The sequence below is a fragment of the Saccopteryx leptura genome, chromosome 3 (genome assembly GCF_036850995.1).
Source record: "Saccopteryx leptura isolate mSacLep1 chromosome 3, mSacLep1_pri_phased_curated, whole genome shotgun sequence".
Lineage (NCBI taxonomy): Eukaryota > Metazoa > Chordata > Mammalia > Chiroptera > Emballonuridae > Saccopteryx > Saccopteryx leptura.
In genome coordinates this window covers 45,445,854-45,471,355 of record NC_089505.1, presented here as the reverse complement: position 1 = coordinate 45,471,355, position 25,502 = coordinate 45,445,854, and the positions used below count along the sequence as shown (strand labels likewise).

At 39.9% G+C, this 25,502-nt stretch overlaps 1 protein-coding gene across 2 annotated transcripts in view; it reads right to left on the bottom strand.

Annotated features, from left to right (window-relative positions):
* Nucleotides 1-25,502, bottom strand: part of ROS1 (ROS proto-oncogene 1, receptor tyrosine kinase) — a 134,070-nt gene that overhangs the window by 16,973 nt on the left and 91,595 nt on the right. For both annotated transcript variants that reach the window (XM_066371796.1, XM_066371795.1), the window contains exons 32-42: nucleotides 23,435-23,603; nucleotides 22,637-22,754; nucleotides 18,417-18,607; nucleotides 16,647-16,730; nucleotides 13,534-13,669; nucleotides 12,236-12,398; nucleotides 10,686-10,750; nucleotides 9,244-9,373; nucleotides 2,695-2,792; nucleotides 2,277-2,480; nucleotides 857-991 (exon numbers count right to left, since the gene is read on the bottom strand). In XM_066371796.1, coding sequence (XP_066227893.1) covers nucleotides 857-991; nucleotides 2,277-2,480; nucleotides 2,695-2,792; nucleotides 9,244-9,373; nucleotides 10,686-10,750; nucleotides 12,236-12,398; nucleotides 13,534-13,669; nucleotides 16,647-16,730; nucleotides 18,417-18,607; nucleotides 22,637-22,754; nucleotides 23,435-23,603 — 1,493 coding nt within the window. The remainder of the gene's footprint in view (nucleotides 1-856; nucleotides 992-2,276; nucleotides 2,481-2,694; nucleotides 2,793-9,243; nucleotides 9,374-10,685; nucleotides 10,751-12,235; nucleotides 12,399-13,533; nucleotides 13,670-16,646; nucleotides 16,731-18,416; nucleotides 18,608-22,636; nucleotides 22,755-23,434; nucleotides 23,604-25,502) is intronic.

Here is a 25,502-nt window from a genome sequence, read left to right as displayed (position 1 = left end):
GGCTTGGTATCCAGCTGCTCCATGTGTGTCTTTATTCTGAGATGCTGAAGAGCCATGACCCTGTTTTAAACACCTCTGTATATCATATAATCCTTATTATGATATCACGCACATAACAGAGAGATTTATGTTTGTTGCTTGCATGCTTTTTCAGAAACTTTTTTGGGTAAAATACCTCTTGGGAAAAGACTTCAAGACAATATTTCTTCTGAGGTTGTTCACGAGAAGGTGGACTAGTATTCAGCAAAAAAATTGGCTCGTTTTTTCTTTAAAATTAGATTAAAATCATCTACTCTTTGAGGATCAAGAAAATTTATTAGAATTCAATAGTGGCCAGGATCAATTTGATAGAATCACTAATATTTAGTCATTACATGTTAAGTTCATAAATAGGTAACAACTTATTAATTTTTACTAGTGCTATATCCCAATATCAGCTATATGAACAAATGCAATACAACTTTTAAACAATCTATTCATACTTAGTGGAATCCTTTAATTTTAGATTAAAATATTAGCCAAATCATATCTTTCAAAATAAAATGGTATACGCACACATACACACACACCACGCCACAAACAAACGCACATCTTTTATTTATTAGAATTCACTTAGCCAGGAGTATAAATATGTTCTATTCCTCCAATTTTTTTATGAAATAAAATATCATGTGTATATATTACTATATATCATGTATTTAGTCATTTAAGAGTTATAATTAATTTATATTTTCTATAGTATACAAATATATAAATACCAGTTTTTATTTTGAAATACCATACCAGTGAAACATAGGATTGCATGTGCACATACTTTTGATTTCTGAGTGCTTATGTTAACATAATTATAACTTACAGATCAGCAGGACAATTTCTCGGTGGTTCCAGTCTCCCTCCTGTTTGCACGTAATTTAAAACATCAAGGTTAGAATGAGCCGGATAAGGCTGATGACCAAGAGTTAAAATCTCCCAAATCAGAATCCCAAAAGACCTAAGGATATTAGAGAGTTTGCTTTAATTATACTTATTACAAACATCATGTTTACAATAGTTTCTCCAACATAATATTCCTGGGACTACAGGGGTCTACTTTGTGACTGGAATGATTGGCTCTATTAAAGGCAAATGGGAGACAGAAAAGCAAGCTGGTCACAAGAAAAAGTAGAACAAGCAACTTCTTAACAGTAACCTTTCAAAAGTGTTAAGAAGGTTCAGTGGGGACACACACAGACACGCCCCACTTTGCTCCTCCTTTCTGGCTGAATCTGAACTGCAGACCTCCATCATGCAGTCAGCATATTGAGGGGTGAGCAAGAAAGCATTCAGCTTTATCCTCCTGAGTGTGAGTGCTGGTAAACATGGAAAGGGAAAGCAGGAATGGAAACTGACAGCACTGAAGACCAATATTATACCCAATTGTGTCTTGGGCTTAAAAGTTTTTAAACAAATCTTTTCATTTTGAGCAGCGCTCATCAAAAATTTGTGGTCAACAAGGAAAAATTAGGGGTCCTATCTAAATAATAAAGAGATTTCCAGTCTGGCTGTAGTGGTGCAGTGGATAAAGCATCAACCTGGGCCCTAAGGCTCCAGGTTTAAAACCTCAAGGTTGCCCGCTTGAGCACAGGTGTGCCAGCTTGAGCATGGGGTCATGGGCTTGAGCATGGGATTTTCAACATTGCCACTGGCTTGAGCCCAAGTGTTGGCTTGAGCAAAGGGTCACTGGCTTGGCGGGAGCCTTCCCTTCCCCCATCAAGGCACGTATGGGAAACAATCAATGAACAACTAAAGTGCTGCGACTGCAATTTGATGCTTCTCATCTCTCTCTATCTCTCTCACTAAAAAAAAAAAAAAGAGATAGAGAGATTTCCAAATCACCTCAGTGTCTTAATGTTGTTGAGATCTGTGACATAAAGTCTACTTATAAATTAATGACCAAACATCCCCAAGTAATAGGCATTTAAAAACATATTTAGATATTAATTTGTAAGGACCAATCCTATTAGTCAAAGTCTCTACACTTTCAGAAAGCAATAAAATACCTGAAGTAAATGTAGCTATTTTACGCATACTGGTAACATAAAGTAGCACACTGAATGGAGGAAATGGTGTAAACAGCTGACCCAGGAATAGGCCCACCTTAGACACCAGCTTTCACATCAGCTTAAGGCAAATTACAACCTTTCATTTCTTAACACCAGATTAGAAGACCTTTCAAGATCACTTTCGGTTCTGACATTGGATGGTGGTGCCACATTTCTGTGGTCTATTAAGCTCACCATACATCAGACTGTGTAGTGAAGATTCCATCCATCAAACTTTCGGGAGCCATCCAGCGAACTGGGAGCAGGCCTTCTCCTCTCTTTCTATAGTAATCATTTTTGTAGATGTCCCTTGCGAGTCCAAAGTCCCCAATTTTCACTCTCCGTGATGGACTGCTGTAGTCTTTCACGGAGACAAGGCAATTCCGAGCTGCCAGATCCCTATGGCAGAAGCTATATTTAATAATACTAATAATAAAGTTCCAGGGATCAGACAAGTAATATTAGTAGGTTTGCAGAGAAGACAGAATTTTTTCAAAATTTTTGCTATTCTGAAGGAATTAAAATATGTAATTATTTTCTATGTTTTATCCAAATTTCAGACAGCTATTGTGCCACTATCCATAAGAACCTCGGACCCAGGATATTACTGTACCTGTGAATGAAGTGGAGCTGCTCCAGGTAGACACAGCCTTTTGAAATATCTACACACAGGTCTACGAGGTCAACCAGGTTGAGTAAAGGACCATGAAACTGCAAGAAATAAAAGAAAGATTACAAGCCTTTTTCCAGTTTGCACAAAATGCGCATGTACATGTGTATAAAAGGCTACATGTACACACATGTGCACACATATACATAATGTTTTAAGTAAGTATTTAGTTATGGCTACAAGAATTCAACCAAAAAGGAAAAGTACAACATTTATATGCTTTCCACCCAAACATATCAATAAATAAGACTACATTTAGTAAGCAGAGGTAATATGGGACCTTGGTTGGAAACAGGATAGTGTTTCTGACAGACCAAGATTTGAAACGAATTCTGCTACTTACCCATTCATTGTGTGAATGTGCTCACTTTGCTTTAGCCACTCAGCAACTTTCTTATAAGTAAAATGGAAATTGTAATCCTGACTTTGTAGGATTTGAGATAAAATATGTAATCTGGCTGGTATATAAAAGGCACTCAATAAACAATAGCTGTTCTCATAAGTAGTAATAATGATAGTTTAATCAGCACTCAGGAGTTCAATTATTGCCCAATGTCAGTCATGACAATGGGCTTGTTCCTCATACGAGCCCCATATAAGTTGTTAGCAACACAGACTCTATTTCAAGGTTGCCGATTAGTCCCCTCCCTCATCAAGAAAAGCCAGCACAAAGAAATCGAGCCTATATTGGCTACAGTGCTTTCTACATGAAAAAGAAGCCAGCTTTCTTACATAGTACCATATGGAAAAAAATCAAACTTCCTGCCTGGATACTACAGGTACATACTCTCTGTCCCCTGACATTTCCCTGCACTTAACCTGCTTCAGGTCTTTATCGTTCTTCTCTGATTCAGCCCAGACTTCCCCTGTCTCCAGCCTCCTGTGCTTTAATGAGCTCATCGGGTGGTGACCCACTGCCTGTAGGAGTCATTACAGATTCCTGAGCACAGCCTCCATGGCAGCACCAGTCTCTCTTCATGTCCATTCATTTCCCATTTATTTCCCTCCTCTCACAATCTGCGCTTTGTTCACACTGGGTCATGCAGTCTTTGACAACTGCTCTGCATTTCTCTTCTATATTCTTGCTATCATTGTTTCCTGGAATCTCTTCCTTATTCCTGATTGCTATCTACATCCTACACTGAGCGTCTAGAGTGGTTCCCAACCTTGAAACCCCTCAATTCCTCAGAGACAGGTACCCTTGAGTGCTGCTCCCTCTGCACCCTCAGCAAGCTCAGGTTTTGTCTCTCAAGTAGGAAGAATTCTGATGTTCTGGGACTCAACGTTGCCATGTCTCATTCAACCACACCTAGGTCTGATAAACTAGGCTAGAACTTACTCCCAAGAATCAGCCCCCTGCGGTTCTGTTCAAGCACACTAGGTGCCAATCTCACGGCCCGTGTCTGACTTCCTTCTGGGTATCCCAACTGGTTCTCTAGTTCTTCTGTGAAAGGAATTCTGCTCTGCTCTTGGCAAACCCACCCTACTTGTGAAGACTGTCTTCACAGGAAATCCTGCTTCTGAACCTTCAGTCTGGTGACTAGCTTCCTGTTCTCTGCTGACAGATTTTCAGAATGCTGCCTGCCTGCTGGACTTCTAATATCACTTGCTCCTGAAAGCCCATGTGCCAACCTATTGTGATACCTCATCAGCCCTTGTTGGGCTTCTTTGACTATGGATGCTACCCTGGGCTACCATCTATTATCTCTTGCTAAACCCTCCAGATGTTTAGAACCTGCGTCCAGGTCTATCCCTGGTCAAAGCCTTCCACAACTCGTGTGGATACAGCTTCAGAGTTTTCTATACCCCACCTAGCTTGTTTCTCCTCCACAAAATCTTACCACAAAGATTCCTCAGGTGGAAATCACCTCTCCTCTGCGCTTTAGCAGTATATTTTCTACTCCACTCTAATGGGCCCGCCCATTTTCCATCTCAAATGGGTGATTTATATGTGACTTACCTCCCTACCATGTGGCAAGTTTTTTTGAAATTAAGAGCCATAGTCTGCATAGGTGTACAATAAACATCCAGCAAAGATTTGATGAATTAAATAATTTCTGAATATGTATTTCTATTATTTTGATAGCTTGGTTTTGTTTGCTCGTTTTTACTTTTTTTCTGTCTTTATACAACCTTGGAATATGAAAGCTAATAGTAGCCTGAGAAAGTTCTTGATTTAATAATCTATATGATAGATGCAGAAACTGAGACCCTGGAAATGAAGGCCTGGACTAACAGTTTTGGCAAAGGGATAGGGAAAAGGATGCTGATGCTGGTTCTTCTGGATGTGCCTCTGAGCACTCTTTGTGGACAGATGGCTGGTCCAGATCAACTCAGCATGATGGGGGCTGAGAGCCTTGCAGTCTGCTGAGGGCCCTAGGCCTTAACGCTGATACTGAGCACCTGAAAGCTCCCTGTCTTATATGATGGAGCAGGGAAGATGGCGCCTGGAAGCTGTCCTGGGCAGCTAGCAGGAAAGGCAAGGGAAGAACTGAATACACTTGAGAACTAATCATTATGGCCATTAGGACCTTGGATCCATAGGAATAGTTTAGAAAAGTAGATCCATGTTTTCTTTCAGTCCTCCTATACCTTCTTCTCTCTCCTCCAAAAAACACTTTAAAAAATCTATAGATAAACTTTCTTTTCTTTTTTCTTTTTCTTTTTAAGTGAGAGAGAGAGAGAGAGAGAAAGACAGACAGACAGGAAGGGAGAGTGAAGAGAAGCATCAACTCATAGTTGCAGCACTTTAGTTGTTCACTAATATGTGACTTGATGGGGATGGGCTCCACCCAAGCAAGTGACCCCTCGCTCAAGCTAATGACCTTGGATGTAAGCCAACAACCTTGTGCTCAGGCTAGCAACCTTGGGCTTCAAGCCAGTAACCTTTGGACTCAAGCCAGCGACCATAGGGTCATGCCTATGATTGCACGCTCACACCAGCAACCCCACACTCAAGCCTGGTGAGCCCGCTCTCAAACTGGCAAACTTAGGGTTTCGAATGTGGGTCCTTGTGTCCCAGGGCAATGCTCTATCCACTGCACCACCACCTGGTCAGGACAGATACTTTTTCTGTTAAAGATGGGGGATTGATACATTTTTAGTTCTACTCTCTTCCCAAACCTTACTAAAATGATAGTCAAGGGGAAATTTTTATGCTCTCACAGGGCAAATGGATCAGGAGAATAGACCCAAAACAACAAAACATGCTGGAACCGGGAAAGCAGATGGAGGAGTGAGTGGAGGTTTAGCAGAGCCAAGGGAGGGGAAAACTGATGGCCTGCAGAGGGAGAAGACCAGAACAATGCTGGTTCTTACTGTCAAACCCGGTAAGGCTCTGAAATTGGAGGTAGCAAATATCTCTGAATGCTGGAGGCAGGGGCAGGACTCAGAGCAAGAGAAATTTTAGAAGTTTATTTTAAGAGCTAACTAGGTCCTAGAATTCCCCACTGCAGCTGAAGGTATTCCTCTGAGGAGGAGACACACACACACATACACACACTCACACACACACTGAACCAGAACAACCAACACCCAGTTCAAAGATACCAGACATACTTAGGTATTGTGTTGAAAATGGAGAAATTAACTAAGCATCCACATACTGAGCCTTGAGACCTCCAGGCTCTTCTCCCTCCTGATTCTTGGAACTGAGTCGTCTCAGGCTTTACTGCCCAGACAGGAGAGCAGCAGCTTCCTCTCTGGTGCAGCTGGGCACATGCCAGGGCAGACATCAGATGCTGTCATTAGGGAACCCCCAACAGAACAGCTGGGTCCTACCTGACAACCAAAAGGAAGCTGCTATAGACACATAGGTTCCAATCAGCTATGAAATAAGAAGGGCTCACTATTAAATATAAGACCAGCCAGAAACGGCCAAACATGTGGGAAAATCACACATTACAAACAGAACCCAGAACAAAGAAGAAAGGAGGAAATCAGCATTGCAGGAAACCAATTAACTACTTAAAAATCTATAATTAGTGGGAAAAATAAGAGAAGATTTTGCATGTATGACAAAAACACAGATAATTATTTTAAGATGTGGTCAAAATAGAAGAACGAGTCTGTATAAAATTAAAATTTTTAACTCTATAAAAAAGTTTAGGCCCTGGCCGGTTGGCTCAGCGGTAGAGCGTCGGCCTAGCGTGCGGAGGACCCGGGTTCGATTCCCGGCCAGGGCACACAGGAGAAGCGCCCATTTGCTTCTCCACCCCTCCGCCGCACTTTCCTCTCTGTCTCTCTCTTCCCCTCCCGCAGCCAAGGCTCCATTGGAGCAAAGATGGCCCGGGCGCTGGGGATGGCTCTGTGGCCTCTGCCCCAGGCGCTAGAGTGGCTCTGGTCGCAATATGGCGACGCCCAGGATGGGCAGAGCATCGCCCCCTGGTGGGCAGAGCATCGCCCCATGGTGGGCGTGCCGGGTGGATCCCGGTCGGGCGCATGCGGGAGTTTGTCTGACTGTCTCTCCCCGTTTCCAGCTTCAGAAAAATGAAAAAAAAAAAAAGTTTAAGAAATCTACCAGAATCAAGGACAAAGAGTTGGAAAATAGGAGAGAGCAGTGAATAAAATCAAATGGTAAACCAAAGCTGTCTATTATCCAACTAATAGGGTTTCTAGAACAAGGAAATAGAGGGAACAAAGAGATTTTTTTGTTATCAAAGAAATCACATGAAAAAAAATTCCAGAATTGGGAAGGATGTTTTCCAGGATGAGTATTGAGATGGGTAAAATGTGACACAGATAAAGAGAGGTTCCTAAAATTTTCCGAAGAGGAGGGGCAGAGCACAGGTCACTGATGCTAAGATTGAGAGCCATAAGGACAAAGGACTTCTTAAAGGCAATCGTAGAAGCTAGAAAACAAAGATGTTGTGGATTTGTCTTTGAGGAAAAAGGGTTTTCAACCTAGAATCAGTCAAATTATTAATCCAGAGTGAAAGAAGAATAAAGAAGGATATTTTCCCAGAAAGAAAGAGAGAGGAAAAAAAAAAAAGGCAATTTAGCCTCTTATGCATGCTTTCTCTTTTCTAAAACAGAACAAAGAAGTCATAAAACAGAGGAAACAAAGGTCCAACATGGAAATTACCAGGGCAGACGTGAAGGAAACCCCTATGATGACAGCTGTGTAGAGAGCCCAGAGGACAAGCACCAGTCCTGGCCCCAGGAGGGAAGCGCCCACGAAACAAATTGTGACAGAACGGATTATCTGACCTATTTCACCATACTGAGAAAAATGTTCCAATTCTGTAAGGAAGCTTAGGTATAGAGAGAACTAAGCAAATGGAAAAGAAGGTGCACTCATTAAACTGGCCTAAGAAAAACACATGGTCAGCATTTGAGTGCCTCAACAGTAAATGATAATTCAGTACTTATAGTAATATAAACCCGCAATACTGATTTATCTGAAAATTGTGATTCTAAGGCTAGAGGAAATAAAGTTTTTCTGTGTGTAGAGCTGGTGTGGATTAGGCTGGTGCATGAGTAAGTCTAAGAGGGTTAAGACCTCATCTCTCATAGTAGGCAGTCAATAGATTCCCTCAAAGCTGAAAACCAGTGTGCAGCAGCAGCAGCAGCAGCAGGTATTCAGGAACAGGGAGGGGAGCATCAGAGAAACAGTAGAAGCCTGGAGTGCAGGGAAAAGAGAGAGCATGGCATGAGATAGTGAAAAACTCCTGTTGTTTTTTCACATAAACCTTGTCATGTATCTAAATTATTTCACCATATAATGTGTACTTTGATAGAAATAAAAGCCAAACTTTTAAATCTACAAATTAAAATTTTAGTCACTTGTTTTGTCTCATGTGTTTCTCATCTGAGGTTTAAAGTAGGTCTCCTAGGAGCCGCTGTCCCCTGGCACCGTATTTCCAGTGTCCCCATTGTGCCAGGCACTGCTCTAGGTACTGGAGCGAGAACAGAGGAAGGACTGACTGGGCCTGCAGGCAGAGCGACAGAGCCAACGGGGCCTGTCAGCATGGTTGCAGGAAAAGAGAAAGCAGAATAAATTGGATGGATGGCATGGAGGAGAATGTATGAAATCAAGAATTTTGTTTTGCCTAGAATAAGTTTGAGATCTCTGTTACAATCCAAATAGATATGTCAACTACATGAGGACATAATAGTCTAGTACTCGGTAAAGACATAAGGGCAGGAAATACCAATTTGGGAGAAACAGACATACAGATTAAGGACAGAGAAGGATGGGCCTTTTCCACCTCCACACAATCTGTGTTCTCCAGAAAGCATGATTCTAGCAGTGAGGAACTTATTTTCCTGTTAAATACTGAAATCAGGTGCAAATAATCAGAAAAACGCCAAAAATTAGCCCCAGGTGCTAATTGTCCTAATCCAACAAGAAGAAAATATAAGAATTCTTTCCAAGGATGTCTTCTAAGGTTCTTCCATTGGCCAAAACTGCAGCCTGTTGAATTTAAAGAAGATGAATTACAGGACATTTGCATTACAAAGCCAATACTGCAGATCCCATTTCCTACCTACCATTGTCATCCGGGCTTTACGCAAATAGGTGAGGAGGTCTCCTCCTTCCATCAGTTCCAGGATAATGTATTGGGGTTCGTTCAGCAGACAAACTCCAAGCTGCTTCAGAATGTTGGGATGATTAAACTTGCTAAAGGTGGAGAGAGACAGGCGGGATCACATGACAGCGACAGGAGCCCTAGCTGAGGGCCTTTAGGGATTAGAGCAGTTGCTTATCTACAGTTTCTATCAAAACTCCCTGTTTTTTTTCTCTGCTAAATGAAAGCCTCCTCTTCCAAGGGCTGCTCTGTGTTCTTGCCTTACAGAGGTAATACGGCAACCCCTAGTGGCCAGTGCCTATGCGATGGGGTGAGTCTTAGAAGAAATCATATTATATTAAGCATTTTGTGTTTTGGAAGAGAAAGTACTTTTAACTAATTCTCGCCTTCAAAAGATATTTGAAATCATGTTTTGGTCATCACAAGTATGAAATGTCATTCTTTCTTTCTTAGAGAATTCAGACTAGCAGGTTTGGCTATGACTGTTTTCTCAAGATGTCAAAAAATAATAATAATAATAATAATCTCGGCCCTGGCCGGTTGGCTCAGCGGTAGAGCGTCAGCCTGGCGTGCGGGGGACCCGGGTTCGATTCCGGCCAGGGCACATAGGAGAAGCGCCCATTTGCTTCTCCACACCCCCCGGCCCCCCCCCCCCCCTGTCTTTCCTCTCTGTCTCTCTCTTCCCCTCCCACATTGGAGCAAAGATGGCCCGGGCGCTGGGGATGGCTCCTTGGCCTCTGCCCCAGGCGCTAGAGTGGCTCTGGTTGAGGCAGAGCGACGCCCCGGAGGGGCAGAGCATTGCCCCCTGGTGGGCAGAGCATCGCCCCCTGGTGGGCGTGCCGGGTGGATCCCGGTCGGGCGCATGCAGGAGTCTGTCTGACTGTCTCTCCCCGTTTCCAGCTTCAGAAAAATACAAAAAAAGAAAAAAAAAAGAAAAATCTCAATCTAATAACTAGAACCCACAGAGTGGGACCACTGCTTAAGTCTTCCCATTAAGATGTCTTTAAGCAGTTTCCATGACCAACAGCCAACTCTGAGGCTGAAGACCGGTTTACCTAGACAAGGGATTATTTTCATCGGCATCATTGTACTTAAGAGAACTCTCTCTCTTACTAGGTCTAGTTAACCATTATCATATATAGCATGGTTAAAGCTGAACAGTTTCAGAAGTCACTCACAAAATGCACCTCTTATTGAGGGTAAAAGGAAGGAAGACTTTGTGCCCAAGGACTTCCTGTGCCCAGGTTTGGAAGACTGGCTTCTATAAAATATTTGTAGTTACAGAAATATTTCCGTTGATTTGGGGCATGAGTTATTCTGTCAAGTGACTTTTGAACATTAAAAATCCACCGATCAGCTTCCTACCCATATTAAGTGAAAATTATTTCAGAATTGCCCTGATACCTCATCAGATATGCCTCTTTCAGGAATTCAATCTTCTCCTGGTCTGTGGAGCCCTTCTTCAGAGTCTGTGCAACATAAAAACCAGCCAAAAATCAGAATAGCAGACATTTCTGTGACCTCAGTGAACTAATGAAGACAATCTTTGTTTTGCTTTGTACTATCCACCCTGAAAGCTTGAAACAGATCATGGATAACACATATGCTATGAAAACCTATTCAAAAGATACTCCTGTTATTGAAAGTATTTAAGCAAAAAAAATCTAACAGATAAAAAAAATCTAGGAATATCTATACAAAGTCTCTCCAAAATCTAGACATTTAAAAAAGAGGCCAAATTTGGCATTTAAGCTAATTTCTTAATTTTCATAGTTTTCTACTCAATATCTGTTTCCCTGGCTTCCTTGCTAATAATACCCTAATTTGTTTCTTAGGGGCCAGGTGCCCAGTCCCAGCAACTGGTCTGAAGTAATCATGAAAATCATGTTCAGCAACCCTCCAGCCCCCCTTGCAAATATGGCTCATCTCTAGTGAATGAATGCTCTGGCCTGAACAAAGATTTGATGTCTGTTATTTAGCAACCATTTGGGACCATGAAGCAACACACATGTACAAAGTCAAGAAAATTTCAGATACACTACTAGCACTGCACTAACGCCAGCAGTCATCTTGTATGAGAAATAGAAACACTTATTTAAACCAGTCGAGAGTCAGCTTTTCTGGTTGTACAGCCTGCCCCCAAAATAATAAATTCTTAACAAGTTACAATCAAGATATTGCTCAATTACATAAAGGATTCATCATCTCTTGATCCAAAGACAGTTTCACAAATATCTGAGATGCTAGCCTGGGCTCCTTTAAAACTACAGTAAATATACCATGGTGAATAATTGTGTAGTACAGGTCAGCAAAATACAGCCTGTGATCCAGTTTCACCTTGTCACCTATTTTTGTACAGCTTGTAATCTAAAATTACTTGTGACAAAATTTTGGGTTTTTGTTTTTTTTTCTGGCTTCATTGAAGTATAATCGGCATGTACATTTTTAAATGGTTGAAAGAAGTTTTTTTAAAAAAGAATACTATGTCATTACCCATCAAAATTATATGAAAATCAAACTTCAGTTATCATAAATAAAACTGAACTGGGTCAGAAGCGCATTCATTGACTTCCATACTGAGTGCGGCAGCCTTTGCCCTGCAATGGCAGAGGGGCAGTTGTAACTGACACAATCTGGCCAGGAGCCTAAAATCTTTACAGTCTGTCCTACTGCCTCGAACCCTGAACCCTGAGAATGTGTTTAACAACCCCACTTCTCTTATCATGTATTTGAAGGGGGAAAGTGTTGGGTCCTCACTAATCAGTAACCATAGAAGTCACTATTAATTTTAGAGCTTATGTAGGAAATGAAAGGAAAACAACATAATTTCTGTAATCGTGAAGAGGTTCCTACCTTCCATCAGTTCCCTTGTCAGCTAGCATCACTCATTTTTAGTTGTATCCATGTAAATCCATGTAAGTGTGCTGACATGCAAGGATAAAGATCCATATTACCTTTACTGCTACTTTGGTTTCTCCACTTCCAATTCCTAAGATGTCTACTGCTGTCCCTTCATACACTTCTCCAAAGGCCCCACTTCCCAAGAAGACACGCAGAGTCAATTTTTCCCGAGGGAAGGCAGGAAGACTTTCAATCTCCTCTTGGGTTGGAAGAGTACTAGAAAATAACAATATATTTGGCCTCCCAAAATTCATATGGTTTGCAGGTTAGTGTTGATGTTAGTGTTCGAAAGAGTATGAGAAAGAAATCTCATGGCTTTGCAACACTGTAGTACATTCTATGTGATAGACTGATGTGGAATTTTGTGTTCCTATTCCTTCCCAATTCCACCATTCAGAATATTCCTTCCCTATGCTAAAACCCAGACAGACCACATCCTTTGCTTCCTCATACCTTCAATTTGATAGACTCAGGCCCGTGTATGAGTTGCCTCAAGACTTTTTGCTGTAGCTTGTTTTGTCACAGTGATCAATTATTAATTTCTTCAGGTTAGCAATTAGTATAAAAAGCTATTGCAAATTAGTAAGAAATACATCTGGATTTACTTTAACTATTTCACATACCTGATGTCCTATATAAAACAAAATTTACTATGACCAAAAAAAAATAATCTCCATTCCCATTAAGTTAATGTTCAGAAAGCCAAGCTTCTCACTTGAAATATTCTGAGGGAAAAAAAATTCATCTACTTTTAAATTGCTTTGAGTTTTCAAAAAAGAATCTTGAATCACAGATGTGCTGAGTTTTTCTTAAGGAAAAGTCACCTCTGAATAGCTAATTCAGATCACCTCTGTTTCTACTTCAAGTCCTTCATTTTTAGGACTTGAGTTATAAATTTCAAGGCCTAGGACTGTATAATTCCTTTTGGTATAGACCATAATACAGCATCTTTTGTAAAAGGACATTTAAATACTTTCTTTAGTTATAATGACAACAGACGTTCAAAACTCATCTAGACTGAATAATAGCACACACACAAAAGTCTTGAAATTCCTCTCTTCCAGGTGTCTTAGGCTGAACCAATCATGGTACCATCTACTCTTTTCAATGAAGTATTTATCTCTTTCTCTCATTTACTTTTGAACTATGTGGCAAAACACTGGGAAACAAGCTGATTTTTTGCTTGTTTTTCCTTAGGATAGGATAACCACATCATTTCCCACCTACCCCAGCTCACATTTGAGAGTGGAAGGGTGTGTTATTGATCATTAAGGCAGGATTGTGGGCGGAAACTCGGTAGTTCTGCTGGTCCTCGCCTAGGGGCCCCATGACTCTGGCCCCAGGTACGCACCGTACTGCAGAGCAGCCATTAGCCAGTCCTACCACCGCTGCCCGGCCTCGCAGCTCGGCCAGCTCCTTGTCTTCGCTTATGGGGACTGTCGGCCCTTCCTTGGGAACTTTTCGATTCTTGAATCTTCTATGCCACACTGTAAAGAAAAAAGGACATAATTTACATAATTGCTTCATTTTCTCTTCAGGATTTGTTAACAACACATCTTTTAAGTATTTATCTGTAAGAACACCATTGGTAAAATAACAAAATTTGATTGAAAAATATGTGCATAATAATAATAAAAAGCTAATTAAATCTAGGTACAAAGCCATAGGAAAAGCACAGCTTACACTTCCTCACTTTTCATCTTACATCAGAGTAAAATTTAATATATTTCTTATTGCTGTTATAAACGAGTTGAAGTATCTTAATGTTAGAATTTATTTTTCAAAATCACCAATAAACCAAAGTCAGACCAAAACACACTTGCATAACAATTTTTAGTGAAACAAATTCACTTGAGTCCAGATGTGTCCAGGTTATACTCCTCAGTAGACTGGGGAGTGCTTTCCATATAATGACTACAACGGCATGCTTTTTCTAAATGCAGATTACAAGAGTATATATCCTCTGTTGTTCATATATACATATTCAAATATACAGAAACACTACTGGAATGAAACACACCCAAGGTTAGCAGTAGTCCTCCCTAGTTGTGAAATCATGGGTGATTTGTATTGGTTCTTCATACAAGAAGCAAATACTATTTTTATCATCATAAAACAATGATATTTTTGAAGACTAGAACACACTGATGTCAATGATCATCTATCTATCCTGGAATATTATCTCAGAAGCTGAAGACAGCAACTATGCTTTGTTAGATCACAAACATTTGAACTTTATTCCATAGGAGCTCCTGAATTCAACAGGTTAGAGTTCTGTTCAAGCGATATTCCATTTGCAGGCCTACACAGGGATAGAGCTTACGTACTTTGGCTAAAGCAATTTCTCAAACCTACAATGCTCTCTCTCACTACCTTCTTCATTTCTATGGGTCCAGGTGAATGTCCCCGCCTTCAGTGACATCTCCTGAGACTTCTGCAACCTCTACTGATCTCTCATCTCTGAACTTGCAAGACTAATTGTGGCTCTTAGCACTTTTATGTCACCGTCTTGTGTATTTCATGTGCCATTCATTGCCTTCTTTAATTGTTGATTAACACATATGTTACTATTTATCTTTTCACACAGGCAGTTCTCACCTTCCTCTTTAAATGGCAAGCTCCCGAGGTCAGCAATTGCATTTCCCTGCTTTATCTTTCCCTCTGCTCCCAGCACATGGCTAACGCTACACGTTAGACATGACTACTCCCTCCAGCAAAGGCAGTCAGTGCTTATTTTTAAACCCTTGTTTCAATTTTATATTTATAAGTATGACTGATGAGAGCCCTTAGCACAATACAAACTTTAACACAATTGCTACTTTTCATTATTTTCATAATTCAGTCTTTTCTCATGCACTTACACACCCCTACTGTTAAAAGCACATGCACTGCTCCTTAACAACCAGGTTAGCTTAACTGTACTCAAATAGAATAAAGACCTTTTACGTCCTGAAAGTCAGATATCCATAGGATGTCTTGAAAGCACAATAGGTTGTCTGAAATTATCTCATGTTCATCCACTAGAGTTATGAGTTTAAACAATGGTGAGGCACAAGTAGGAAAGCAAAGGTCAGATGGAAGATTCTTCACGTAATACTCCTTCCCAGGAGGAAAGCAGACGAGCGACTAAGCCTATATATGCCAACTGCCAAATGTACTGCAGTCGTCCGCGCAGCTCTGGAGGGGCTGGCTTAGTGACACAAGCATCAGCTGTGCGATACTTAGACTCCCTGGAACCACAGGTTAATATCTTGGCAGGGGCAGCTGAAATTTTTAGCTTTCCGAGTTAGCTGAAAGAGTTGCATGTATTATCTGGGTGGAATCTGTGGAAAGGAACCTGAATTCAAGTTTCAATGTTTTCTCCAATAGCTTAGGATTCCAAGTGGTTTGAGGAAAAATGAAGATTTAGAACACCTAGTGAAACAACTGGCTTTCATTATCCTGAGATATTTCAGCTTCACATTTATAACTTTTCCTTAAATGTTCTCTTCTCACTTTTCCTTGCTTATGAAAAAATAAAAAGCAACAATTTCCTGAATACATACTTGAGAGTTCTTTTCTAGTAAATACCATGCTTTTCTTGTAATGTTTTGGCATATCAGGTATTTTTAATATTAAATAATAATAGAGCGACCAGATATCTTATATTCCAAAACAAAGGGACTGAAAGAGAGTGCTACCAATGTTTATGCTGAAACAATAGGAATGAGCCTCTCAGATGTACAATCACTCTAATAGCTCGCCAGACCCAATATCTGGCCACCCTTTTGGAGTTATCGCTGTATTTTCTCATCATTAAATTAAATCTTAAATTAAAGGACTCTTAGGACTAGCACATTAGTAAAAAAAAAAAAAAAAATAGTGGGGAGTAGCCAGTTTTCTATTTACCTAATCTAATTCTTCTGTTTTCTTGGTCATTTGTAAATAAGCAGGGATTTAAAATAAGCAAGTCAGACATCTGAAAGTGAGAGTGGACCATACAAGCTAGAAGTGGATCTTCTGCATAAGGGGCCCTGCTCACTCCACACCATGCTGTCTACCGGGAGACCAAAGTACCGCAACCAACAATTGCCACTGGTCTCGCAGTAAGCCTACCCTTTTAAAAAAAGTACCCAGAGAAAATTTTATTTATTTTAAACTATAAGCCACAAAGCACTTGTTACATAGTCAATCAGAAACAAATACTACTTTAAAAAAAGTTAAAGTCACTGTTCAGTGTTCTTCCAAGTAGTTTTATCTAAAGTATGCCATAAAGTGTAAATATAATATATTGCTCATAAAATAGTTACTCCCAGATCCAGAAAAACAATTCACAAAAGATAATGCTGATAAAAGTATAGCCAAAGGTAATATTGTAAATTTTATGAATTTATTTCATGTGGGAGATTAAATAAACTAAGAGATACATCAATTAGTATAATCAAGCAAATAATTTATTACCTATTTAAAAAAATTTTTACTTACCAAAGGTCAATGGAATTATAACAACCAGAAATATTCCAAGTATAACAGTAAGTATAAAGCTTGTTTCTGGTATCCAAAAACCATCTAATGAAATAAATGAGAAAAATAAATTAACTCACAGAATAGATAGTCCTGGTGACCCAGCCTGACACATCAGAACTAGCTCCTATGACATTTTAGGGACCATTTTAGGGAGCTTAAAGTTAGCTAGGTGAGAGTATTTATATCTCTGGAAATAAAAATCAATGTTTTTTTACACTTTTTCCACCCAAAGAGCCAGTTCACCAATACATCATAGGGATGTCCGCACCCAGGTTTCTATTTTAAAGTGACCAAGAAAACATGTATAATCTTTAGAATGAATTTGGGACAAAGAAATCTCAGTCTTTATATATGATATAGTCAGGATTATTATTTCTCTATAACATCCTTACACACACTTCATCCATGGAATATAGACTGAGGAATATAGACATGAAAACATGGTACCTACTCTTAGGTAGTTTCAGTTGAGTAGAAGAGATAAACATGTAGACAGAGCTTGGAAAACTATGGCCTGTGTGCTAAATCTGGCCACAGCCTGATTCTGTACTGCCCATGAGCTAAGAATAATTTTTAAAGTACTATTAAAAAAAGAAAAGGAAAGAAGAAAAACATGCTACAGAGGTCAGATGCAGTCTGCAAAGCCTCAAATATTTACTATTTGGTTCTTTAAAAACAAAAAATTTGCTGAACTCTTATCCAGATGACTAATTATGATAAAAAAGGAAAAAAATAATGATGAAAGTTTTATATAGAATACTGGGCTGTATGAGTAAAATGCAATTTTTTTTTTTTTTTGGCATAAGGAGGGTCAGTTAAGCATCACGTTGGATTCATTTAAGTTAGGCCTTGAAGGATGAAAAGAATTTTTATTGACAGAAAGTGAGGGAAAGAAAATGCCTTGGAATGGGTTGAATGGGAGGTTGTGGGGACCCACATTCCAGGCTGACGCTTTTTACCAGTCTGATTTGGCTACTGCATAGAGATAAATCCTGGGGAAAATGAACCACAAATGGAGGACAAATCACAGAAGGCCTTAAATGCCACACAAAAGTTTGTACATGGTCCTGAAGACAGTGAATGGAGAGCCAGTTTGGGCACTTCAGAGAGAGGTTAACAGATCTGCACTTTGGCTAGATTAACTGTCAGCATGGGAGTAAGCCAAGAGCACAGGCAAGAAACAAGAGCTTAAATTTGGAAAGCCGAAGTGGAAATAGGAATAGGGGAATTCATCATACAGAAACCAAGATGGTAAATCAACAGAATCTAGTGACTGTATAGAGGGGAAAAGCAATACTGTACTGAGAATTGTAGCCTATGTGACTAGAAAGATGATGCATCATAAACTGAAATAGGATTCACGGTGGAAGGTGTAAATATTGGGAAAAGGACAAAGTATAGTTTTAAGTCTGTTGAATAAAAGATGAGAGTACCAGGAACAGGATAATAAGGTTAGATAAAGACCTGATTCTTGGATAGCTGTGGAAGTCTGTCTAGGAGCATAGACTGGATGAGATGGGCATTAAGGAGTAGCTGATAATTACTAAGGAGGAAAATGACCATGATATTGATGTTTTAAGAAGAGCATATCAGATGAAATGAATAATTCGGTAGCATGGATGCTAAGTTATACAACCACCCAATTTATTGCTAATGTTAAGAATATACTATTTTTATCTCTGAACATGTGTGTAATAAGTTAGTGTGTATACAGACATGGTAGCATACCTCCAGTTAATAAAATATTCTCGCTGGTTCCACTATATTCACCAAATCCCAGATTATTTGCAGCTATTACCCTGAACTGAAATATTCCTTTTAGGTTTTTGGTCTTCCACGTGCATATGCTACTACAGGATCCCTTAAATGCCCTCTTCCACATTAAATTCTGGCTCAGTGAATCATCTGAAGTACCCTTTCTGTAAAAGAAAGAGCAAAACCGTGAATATAGTAAATATATGAGACACCGTATGTGCTATTTCTAGATGCTCATATATCATTTTAATGACAGAATTCTAGAACATCTTCTGTCGCACACATTACCCTTGATCTTCATTTTCTCACATGGTTTGGCCACAGAACACAGCATAGTCTTATAAAGTCATCCCAGCAATGAATAGAGCCAACAACACAGCCCGTCAGGAAAGGAATGACTAATCAATGGCCCAGAGGAAGCTGAAGAACCTTTTCCTACCATCAGAATGTATAAACTTTCTTCAGAATTCCAAACACATAAGACAGTTTTTCCATAATTTTTAATTGAGAATTTTTTCTTTTTCTTAATTCTGTTTCTATATCTTTAGTTTCCAAATACCATATCCAGATAAAATAAAATACAAAATATACAATTGATAAGGAAGGAATAACAGCTCGGTTACCAGTTATTATGTCTGAGATTCCAAGTTTTGTTGATGTCATTTGTATTGGCCTACACTCACCTCGAAGTCAATCCTCATTATTCTTCACGTGAAACACGAAAAGAGGGCAAAAACTGGGTTTAAAAGATGTAACTGAGTGTTGTCTTTTTTTTTAACAGAACCACAGACTGAAGGCCTTCCAGTTATGTCTTTGCTGACAATAAGAAGTCTGAAACTTTTCAGACCACAGCAGTTTTAGGACTTGGTACCAACCCACAGTAAGCATAGGGCTAAGTAATGGAAGCCGGCTCTGTTCCTACTAACTGAGCAGCTGTCCCGCAAGATGAACAATGGCAGCAAAGGGTGCACCTGTGCGGGGCAGGGAATGGGCGAGAACACCAGGAGGCTCAGAGTGGCAGAGTTGGTCACAGGAGCTGAGTGTCCTGAGTAACGCTTTATGACACAGTATTTTTGTACATTTTGTGAAGTCTCATGTGAGGCGTTCACAGTTTCATTGCTTAACCCAAAAAACACTGATCCAAAGAAAGAAACTCTTAAAAATTTATAAAATGGCTCTACCCAGCTACTAGCTCTTGAGAAAGAGAAGGAAGAACTCTGACATTGGTTGAACCTTCTATTCACAACACACCATACTGTGTTTTTTATGTCATTCCATTTCACTGAATCATCACAACAGCCTGTAGAAGTAGATATTTGTATTTGTTTTTAGAGAAAATTTAAATTTAAAGTGGAATAAAGTAAGAAGTTAAACATGGTCTGTGTACTGGGATAGTGTACGTCTAAAATTCATGCCAACTCAGACCCTGAGAATAGGACCTTGTTTGGAAATGAAGTCTTTGCAGATGTAATCAAGTTAAAAAGATCATATTTCATTAGGATAGGCTCAAACATAATGACTGATGCCCTTTTTTATTTATTGATTGATTTTAGAGAGACAAAGGAGAAAGGAGGGAGAGAAAACAAAACAAGAGAGAGGGAGAGAAAGGGAGAAAGACGGAAGAGCATTCATTTGTTGTTGTGTATTTACTGGTTGCTTCCCATTTGTGCCCTGATAGGGGATCAAACCAACAACCATGTCATTTCAGGACAATGCTCCAATAGACTGAGATAACCAGCCAGGGCTTGATGCCCTCTGAATGTAGACTGCTCACGAGTTAACTCATGTCTATACTTGTATTAGCTATTTCAATTTTTGCAACTCAGGGTAATATAAGACTATTGTATTTGTGACTCTTCGCCCTGAGGGTCGAAGTTTGAAAAACAGCACATCATTCTATATTCTCATGCAGACTTCTTTTCTTCCCACTCCTCCAGGCGTGAGACCGCAAAATCGAAGGTACGGTGAGCAAACACAATCAGTGTCCAGCCATCTAAACTTGGACTATCTTCTAATTGCTCACAGTTTGAACATACATATCAAGGATATTGTAAAATCTTCGTTGTGTTCAATTTATTATAAAAAAGTGACTTTTCTTGATATTTAGGTTTTTATTACAATTATAGTATTATGAAGGTTTCAACCATGATGGATTGTGAAGGTGAAAAACATTTCAATGAATTATATGCAGACACTTTATCTGATTGTCCGAGTGATTTTGAAATATATTGTAGTGATGTAGAAATTGATAGTTTACTGGAAGACAGTAATGAGTTGGATATTAGACCACCAAAACCACAAAAAAGAAATGTAATAAGATCTGATAGTGAAAGTGATTTTGAAGAAGAGTGGATTGAAAATGATATTACACCAACTTTGGAGGGTTATTCAAATATTTGTAACTGCCAAACTTAGTGATCTACGGAGCATCAGGGAAGTGATGGAATTACTTTTTAGTGATGATTTTTTTTGATTTAGTTGTTTCTCAAACCAATTTATACCACCACCAAATAGAACAATTGTACAGTACAATTATTGCTATACAGTATACCACACCAAAAAAATTACTAAAATATATAATATGTATAAAATATAATATGTAGCAGATATGTACAAAGTTTCATTTAAATTCATCATGTATAAATAAAGTATACTGAAGTTGATTTATATTGTTTCACTTTCCTACCCAATTACAAAAACATAGCCGGTGACATGAGATAACTTCTGCGTAAAGTTGCTGGTCAGTAATGTGTTAAGAAGACAGAAATTTAAGCACAGACACACACAGAGAGCATCATGTGATGACCATGCCAGAGACTGGAGTGATGCAAGCCAAGGAATGCCTGGGATTGGTGGAAATCACCAGAAGCTAAGAAGAAGCAGGGAAAGATTCTTCCCTGAGAACTTCAGAGGGAGCGTGGTCCTATGACACCTTGATTTTAGACTTCTAGTATCTAGAACTGTAAGAGAATACAGTCTGCTCAGTTCTCAAGTTCATACACTTAGTACTATCACTAGCACTGTCCTATCAGCAAGTACACAGGATGTACTAGAGTGTCCTGACTGAAGAAGTTACTTTGAGATACTAAAAGTCCAGCAGTTTATTGTATTATTTCACAGTCCCTGTCCTGAGGGTAGAAAGTTGGGGCAAGAAAATGCAAAGTATTTAAAGAGCTATGCACTTCAGGTATTACTGAGGGGACACGCTACAAGGGTCCTGCAAGACCATGGTGAGGCCTGATTGGTGAACATAACTACAGTCACAGACCATCAAGACAGTTCTGCAGATCAGAATGTATTTCATTTTGTATGAAAAACAGTAACAAAAATTTCAATAAGGTTTCCCTTAGAAATATGGCTAATGTCATCCTCTCGCATGAGCAGGAATATTTTTTAAGGTTATGGGAATGCCAGAACAAGATGAAGCAAAAATAGATCTAAAGCTCAAGTAGCCAGGACTATAATTATGGAAGTGACTTTTGTCCTTGGAGCTCCTTAAAAGATGGCTTCATAGTCCCGTGAGGGGCGTGTCTGTGGAATTTGGAATTCTCCCTTCATGCTGGCACGAAATCCGTTCATCTGAGCCAATGATGATTCACACAGCTCCTCACACTGGCGGGATCTGAGGTTGGGTACGTGCATCAGCTGATTCGTTTTCATCAAAGGCACATTTTCAGTCCCTGGGAACACTCTGAGAACTGTAATCTCCATGGTGGCTAGAGAATCCTGTGTGACCTATACCCAATTTTACATTCTGAAAAATACCTAGTTCATGAACAATTTTCACTAGACATTATTTATTCATCTTGCTAAAACAAATTAACATCAGAAATTTACATGCAAACCATCATCTAACATTAAACATCAGCTCAGCTTCTTGCATAGAATAGATACTAAGCAAATATAAGTGACATGTGCCAATGATGGAATTATTTCCATACAGTTTCGATAAGCAGTTACAGATTTCTGGGAAGACTGATGTGATAGGCCTTATAATTGAAGTGCCAAGACTGTCTGTTAGTAACTGAGCAGAGAATGTAATGATACATTCGTGGTCCTTAACCTAAAGAGCCTTCTTGTTTCTTTATAAAATACACATTGATAAATATTGTTAATGTTTATTTAATAACATCTTACAATTACCTGCTTAGCTTTTTTTTTATTTTATAAAACACTTCTGCCAACAGACATACCTTATCTCAAGGATATAGTATATAAGTCTGCTTCCATTGTCATCTGCTTTTTCCCACTGTATTGAATTTTTACTCCCTTCTAATAATTTTGGAATGCCTGGTCTACTTGGGACTCCAGCTTTGGAAACAAAAGAAAACACTGATTGATATGTCAGAAGTATAAAATATGATGCACAGCATGTTGCTATAGACTATATTTACTAAGAGAAAAGACAAATACATTAAAGAAATATGTAGAAGTAGTCCATATGAGTGCACATTTAAATGAGTATCTGAAGTTTTTGTTAGTGATGAATTCCTGATAGGGTTAACAATATAACTTAGCTTGATATGAAATAAATAATAGAAAAAAAAGTTCTGTAAGTTTTGGAGCATTTTCCCTTGATGTCTTATAAAGATCAACTTGGAGTTACAGTGTACCTTCTAGAACATTAGTTAAATTTAATATACTTTTTAGATTTAACATGTGTTTATAGTAGTCAGTAAATATTCATTGAACACTCAGTAACATTGTTTTCATTTAGTTCTTACTGTAAAAATATCACAGCTAGGCAGGAAATCTGAATACTGAAAGGCAAAAAATAATTGCTCTGTTTAGGATCTTGCAAGACCGAGTGAGTATTATCTCATTACTGCCTATAAGAACTACTAGCTCTTTTTAATTTCTTCACTCAAGTTCTAGAAATAGTCATTTATTCTTTTAAGAAAAATGGCAACCTCTAGGATTGGTGAAATAAATGTTGAGAAAAGAATTGAGAAACTTACAGGGTTTCCCGTGTGCTATATGTTAGTACTCACCTTTTGTCATAAAACTTTCAGAAGGCGAGGTGCTATTTTCTCCTGTCCTGTAAACCACCACTACGCGGACATTATAGGAAGTGTAAGGCTGTAGATCCGTGATGTTACAGACATGAGCAGGACCTTGGCTGCATGAAGCTTTAACATGGTAAAATTCATTGTACTTCCACTAGAAAAGAAGACTCAATTAACATTTTGGTTTCTTTAAGAAAACATAGAGGAGTGACGTCACGGAAATGGCGCCGTGAGCAGCGCGACTGACAGATCTCCCCAAAATCACAACAAATTTATCAACTAGAAACAGGAAAATTTATCCTCGGAGCATTCTGGAGTTCCACACAAACTGAAAGCGAAAGGACTGTTATCATTTGAATCTGAGAGACGAGGGTGTGGAGGAAGCTACCGCAGGGACTCGATTGCAGAGCGAGCACCGCCCACACTCCGGAGCGGCGAGCAGCCGCTGGCGCGCCCGGTCCGGTTGCAGAGCGAGCACCGCTAACGTTCCCAGCGGCCCGCGCACTGCGAGTGAGAGTCGCCAGCCACCGGTGCCCGGAGCACCCCATTCGCGCGTGTACCCTGGGCATTCCACGCGCCCAGAGCGCCCTGCTGGCCCGCACACCCAGGGTGCCCCATCATCCTGCGCCCGGTGCGCCCCAGCCGCCAGCAGCAGGGGGAGCGGGAGAGGCCCCAGGGTGGTATTCCCTACTTGGGAGATTCTCTCCGCGGGCGGGGCACCTCACCCAGCCATTCAAGCTAACAATCAAGCGTTGGGGGAGGGGCGAGCGCAGGCAGCCTGAAATACCTTCGGGAGCACAGCTGCGACCCAATCACTGAAATTAGCTTAACCCGTGAAATCTGCGCACCCTCGGTTCTAATTGATAAGATCTCTCTCAGTTCAGTGACCCAAGACAAGAGGCGTGATATTTTTTAGTGCCTCTCGCTAAAGGGGCGGGGGCAACTTCTGATTGATAGAGCCTCCATATTCAGGGATAAACGCTAACAAGAGGGACTTGGCAGATAATAAGATCTATACTACACTAGTCGCAAGCAGAGACTAGTGCCTCTTCTTCCCAGCCGAAACAGGCTACAAAGTGTGGAAAGCCTGGGTTGAGAGGTCCAACTGAATGCTAGGTGCTGAACAGTCACCTTGACAACAATTGACTCCCACCCCCGCCTGATTACACTGGAGGCCCTGACTGCCAGAGCCTTTCCCAAAGCCTTGCACTGAGTGGGGATAGAGTGGGGATTTCCCAGCTCTTTGAGCCTCTTACTCCCCAGGCAGAAGCAGTGGCAGCCTTATAGCTGGATCACCAGGCTGCTAATTCAGGAAGGGGGGACTAGGAGAGAGAATCCAGGAAAGCAAACTCTCTCATCGTTGGACCCTGCAAACGCCAACAAGCCTTGACTACCAGCAAGACTAAAGCCAATTATATGACATTGCCATAGAATCCCATCAACTGCAAATCCCTACCTAAGTGTGACACAGGGGCAGAGCCTGGGGTAGAGTCACCGACCAGGAAGAGGGAGAGAAAAGAAAAAGGAAGAAGTTAACATCTCAAAATCAAGAAAAATCCACAGATTTTACAACTTGTTCCACTAATTTTTTTGTTGTTGTTGTTGTTTGTTTCTTCTATCTTATTGCCTTTATTTCCTCCACCTCGGTCCTTCTATTCTCTGCCCATCTTATGCTTCCCTTTTCTTGAACTACACTACCCATAAGTGTTATATTTTATTTCTCTTCTTCATCCTCACCCTCCTTTAAGGTTATACTCCAAAACACTTAGCTCTCACTCTCTCCTCTTTTGTTTTATTTTGTTTTGCTTTATCTTGTTTTTTTCTCTTCCTTTTTTATTTCTTCCTTCGTTTTTCTCTTTTTCTTATTTTTTCCTTTCTATTCGTTTTTTCTTTTCTCGTTTTACTTTCATCCCATTTAATCCTCAATCACGAACAAATTAGTTAATTTGGGACTCAAGGCTTTTTTTTGGCTTTATTTTTCTTTTTCGCTTTTGTTTTTGTTTTTTTTCTTGTTTGTTTATTTTTGTGGCATTTTGGGTCCTCCCAACCCAAG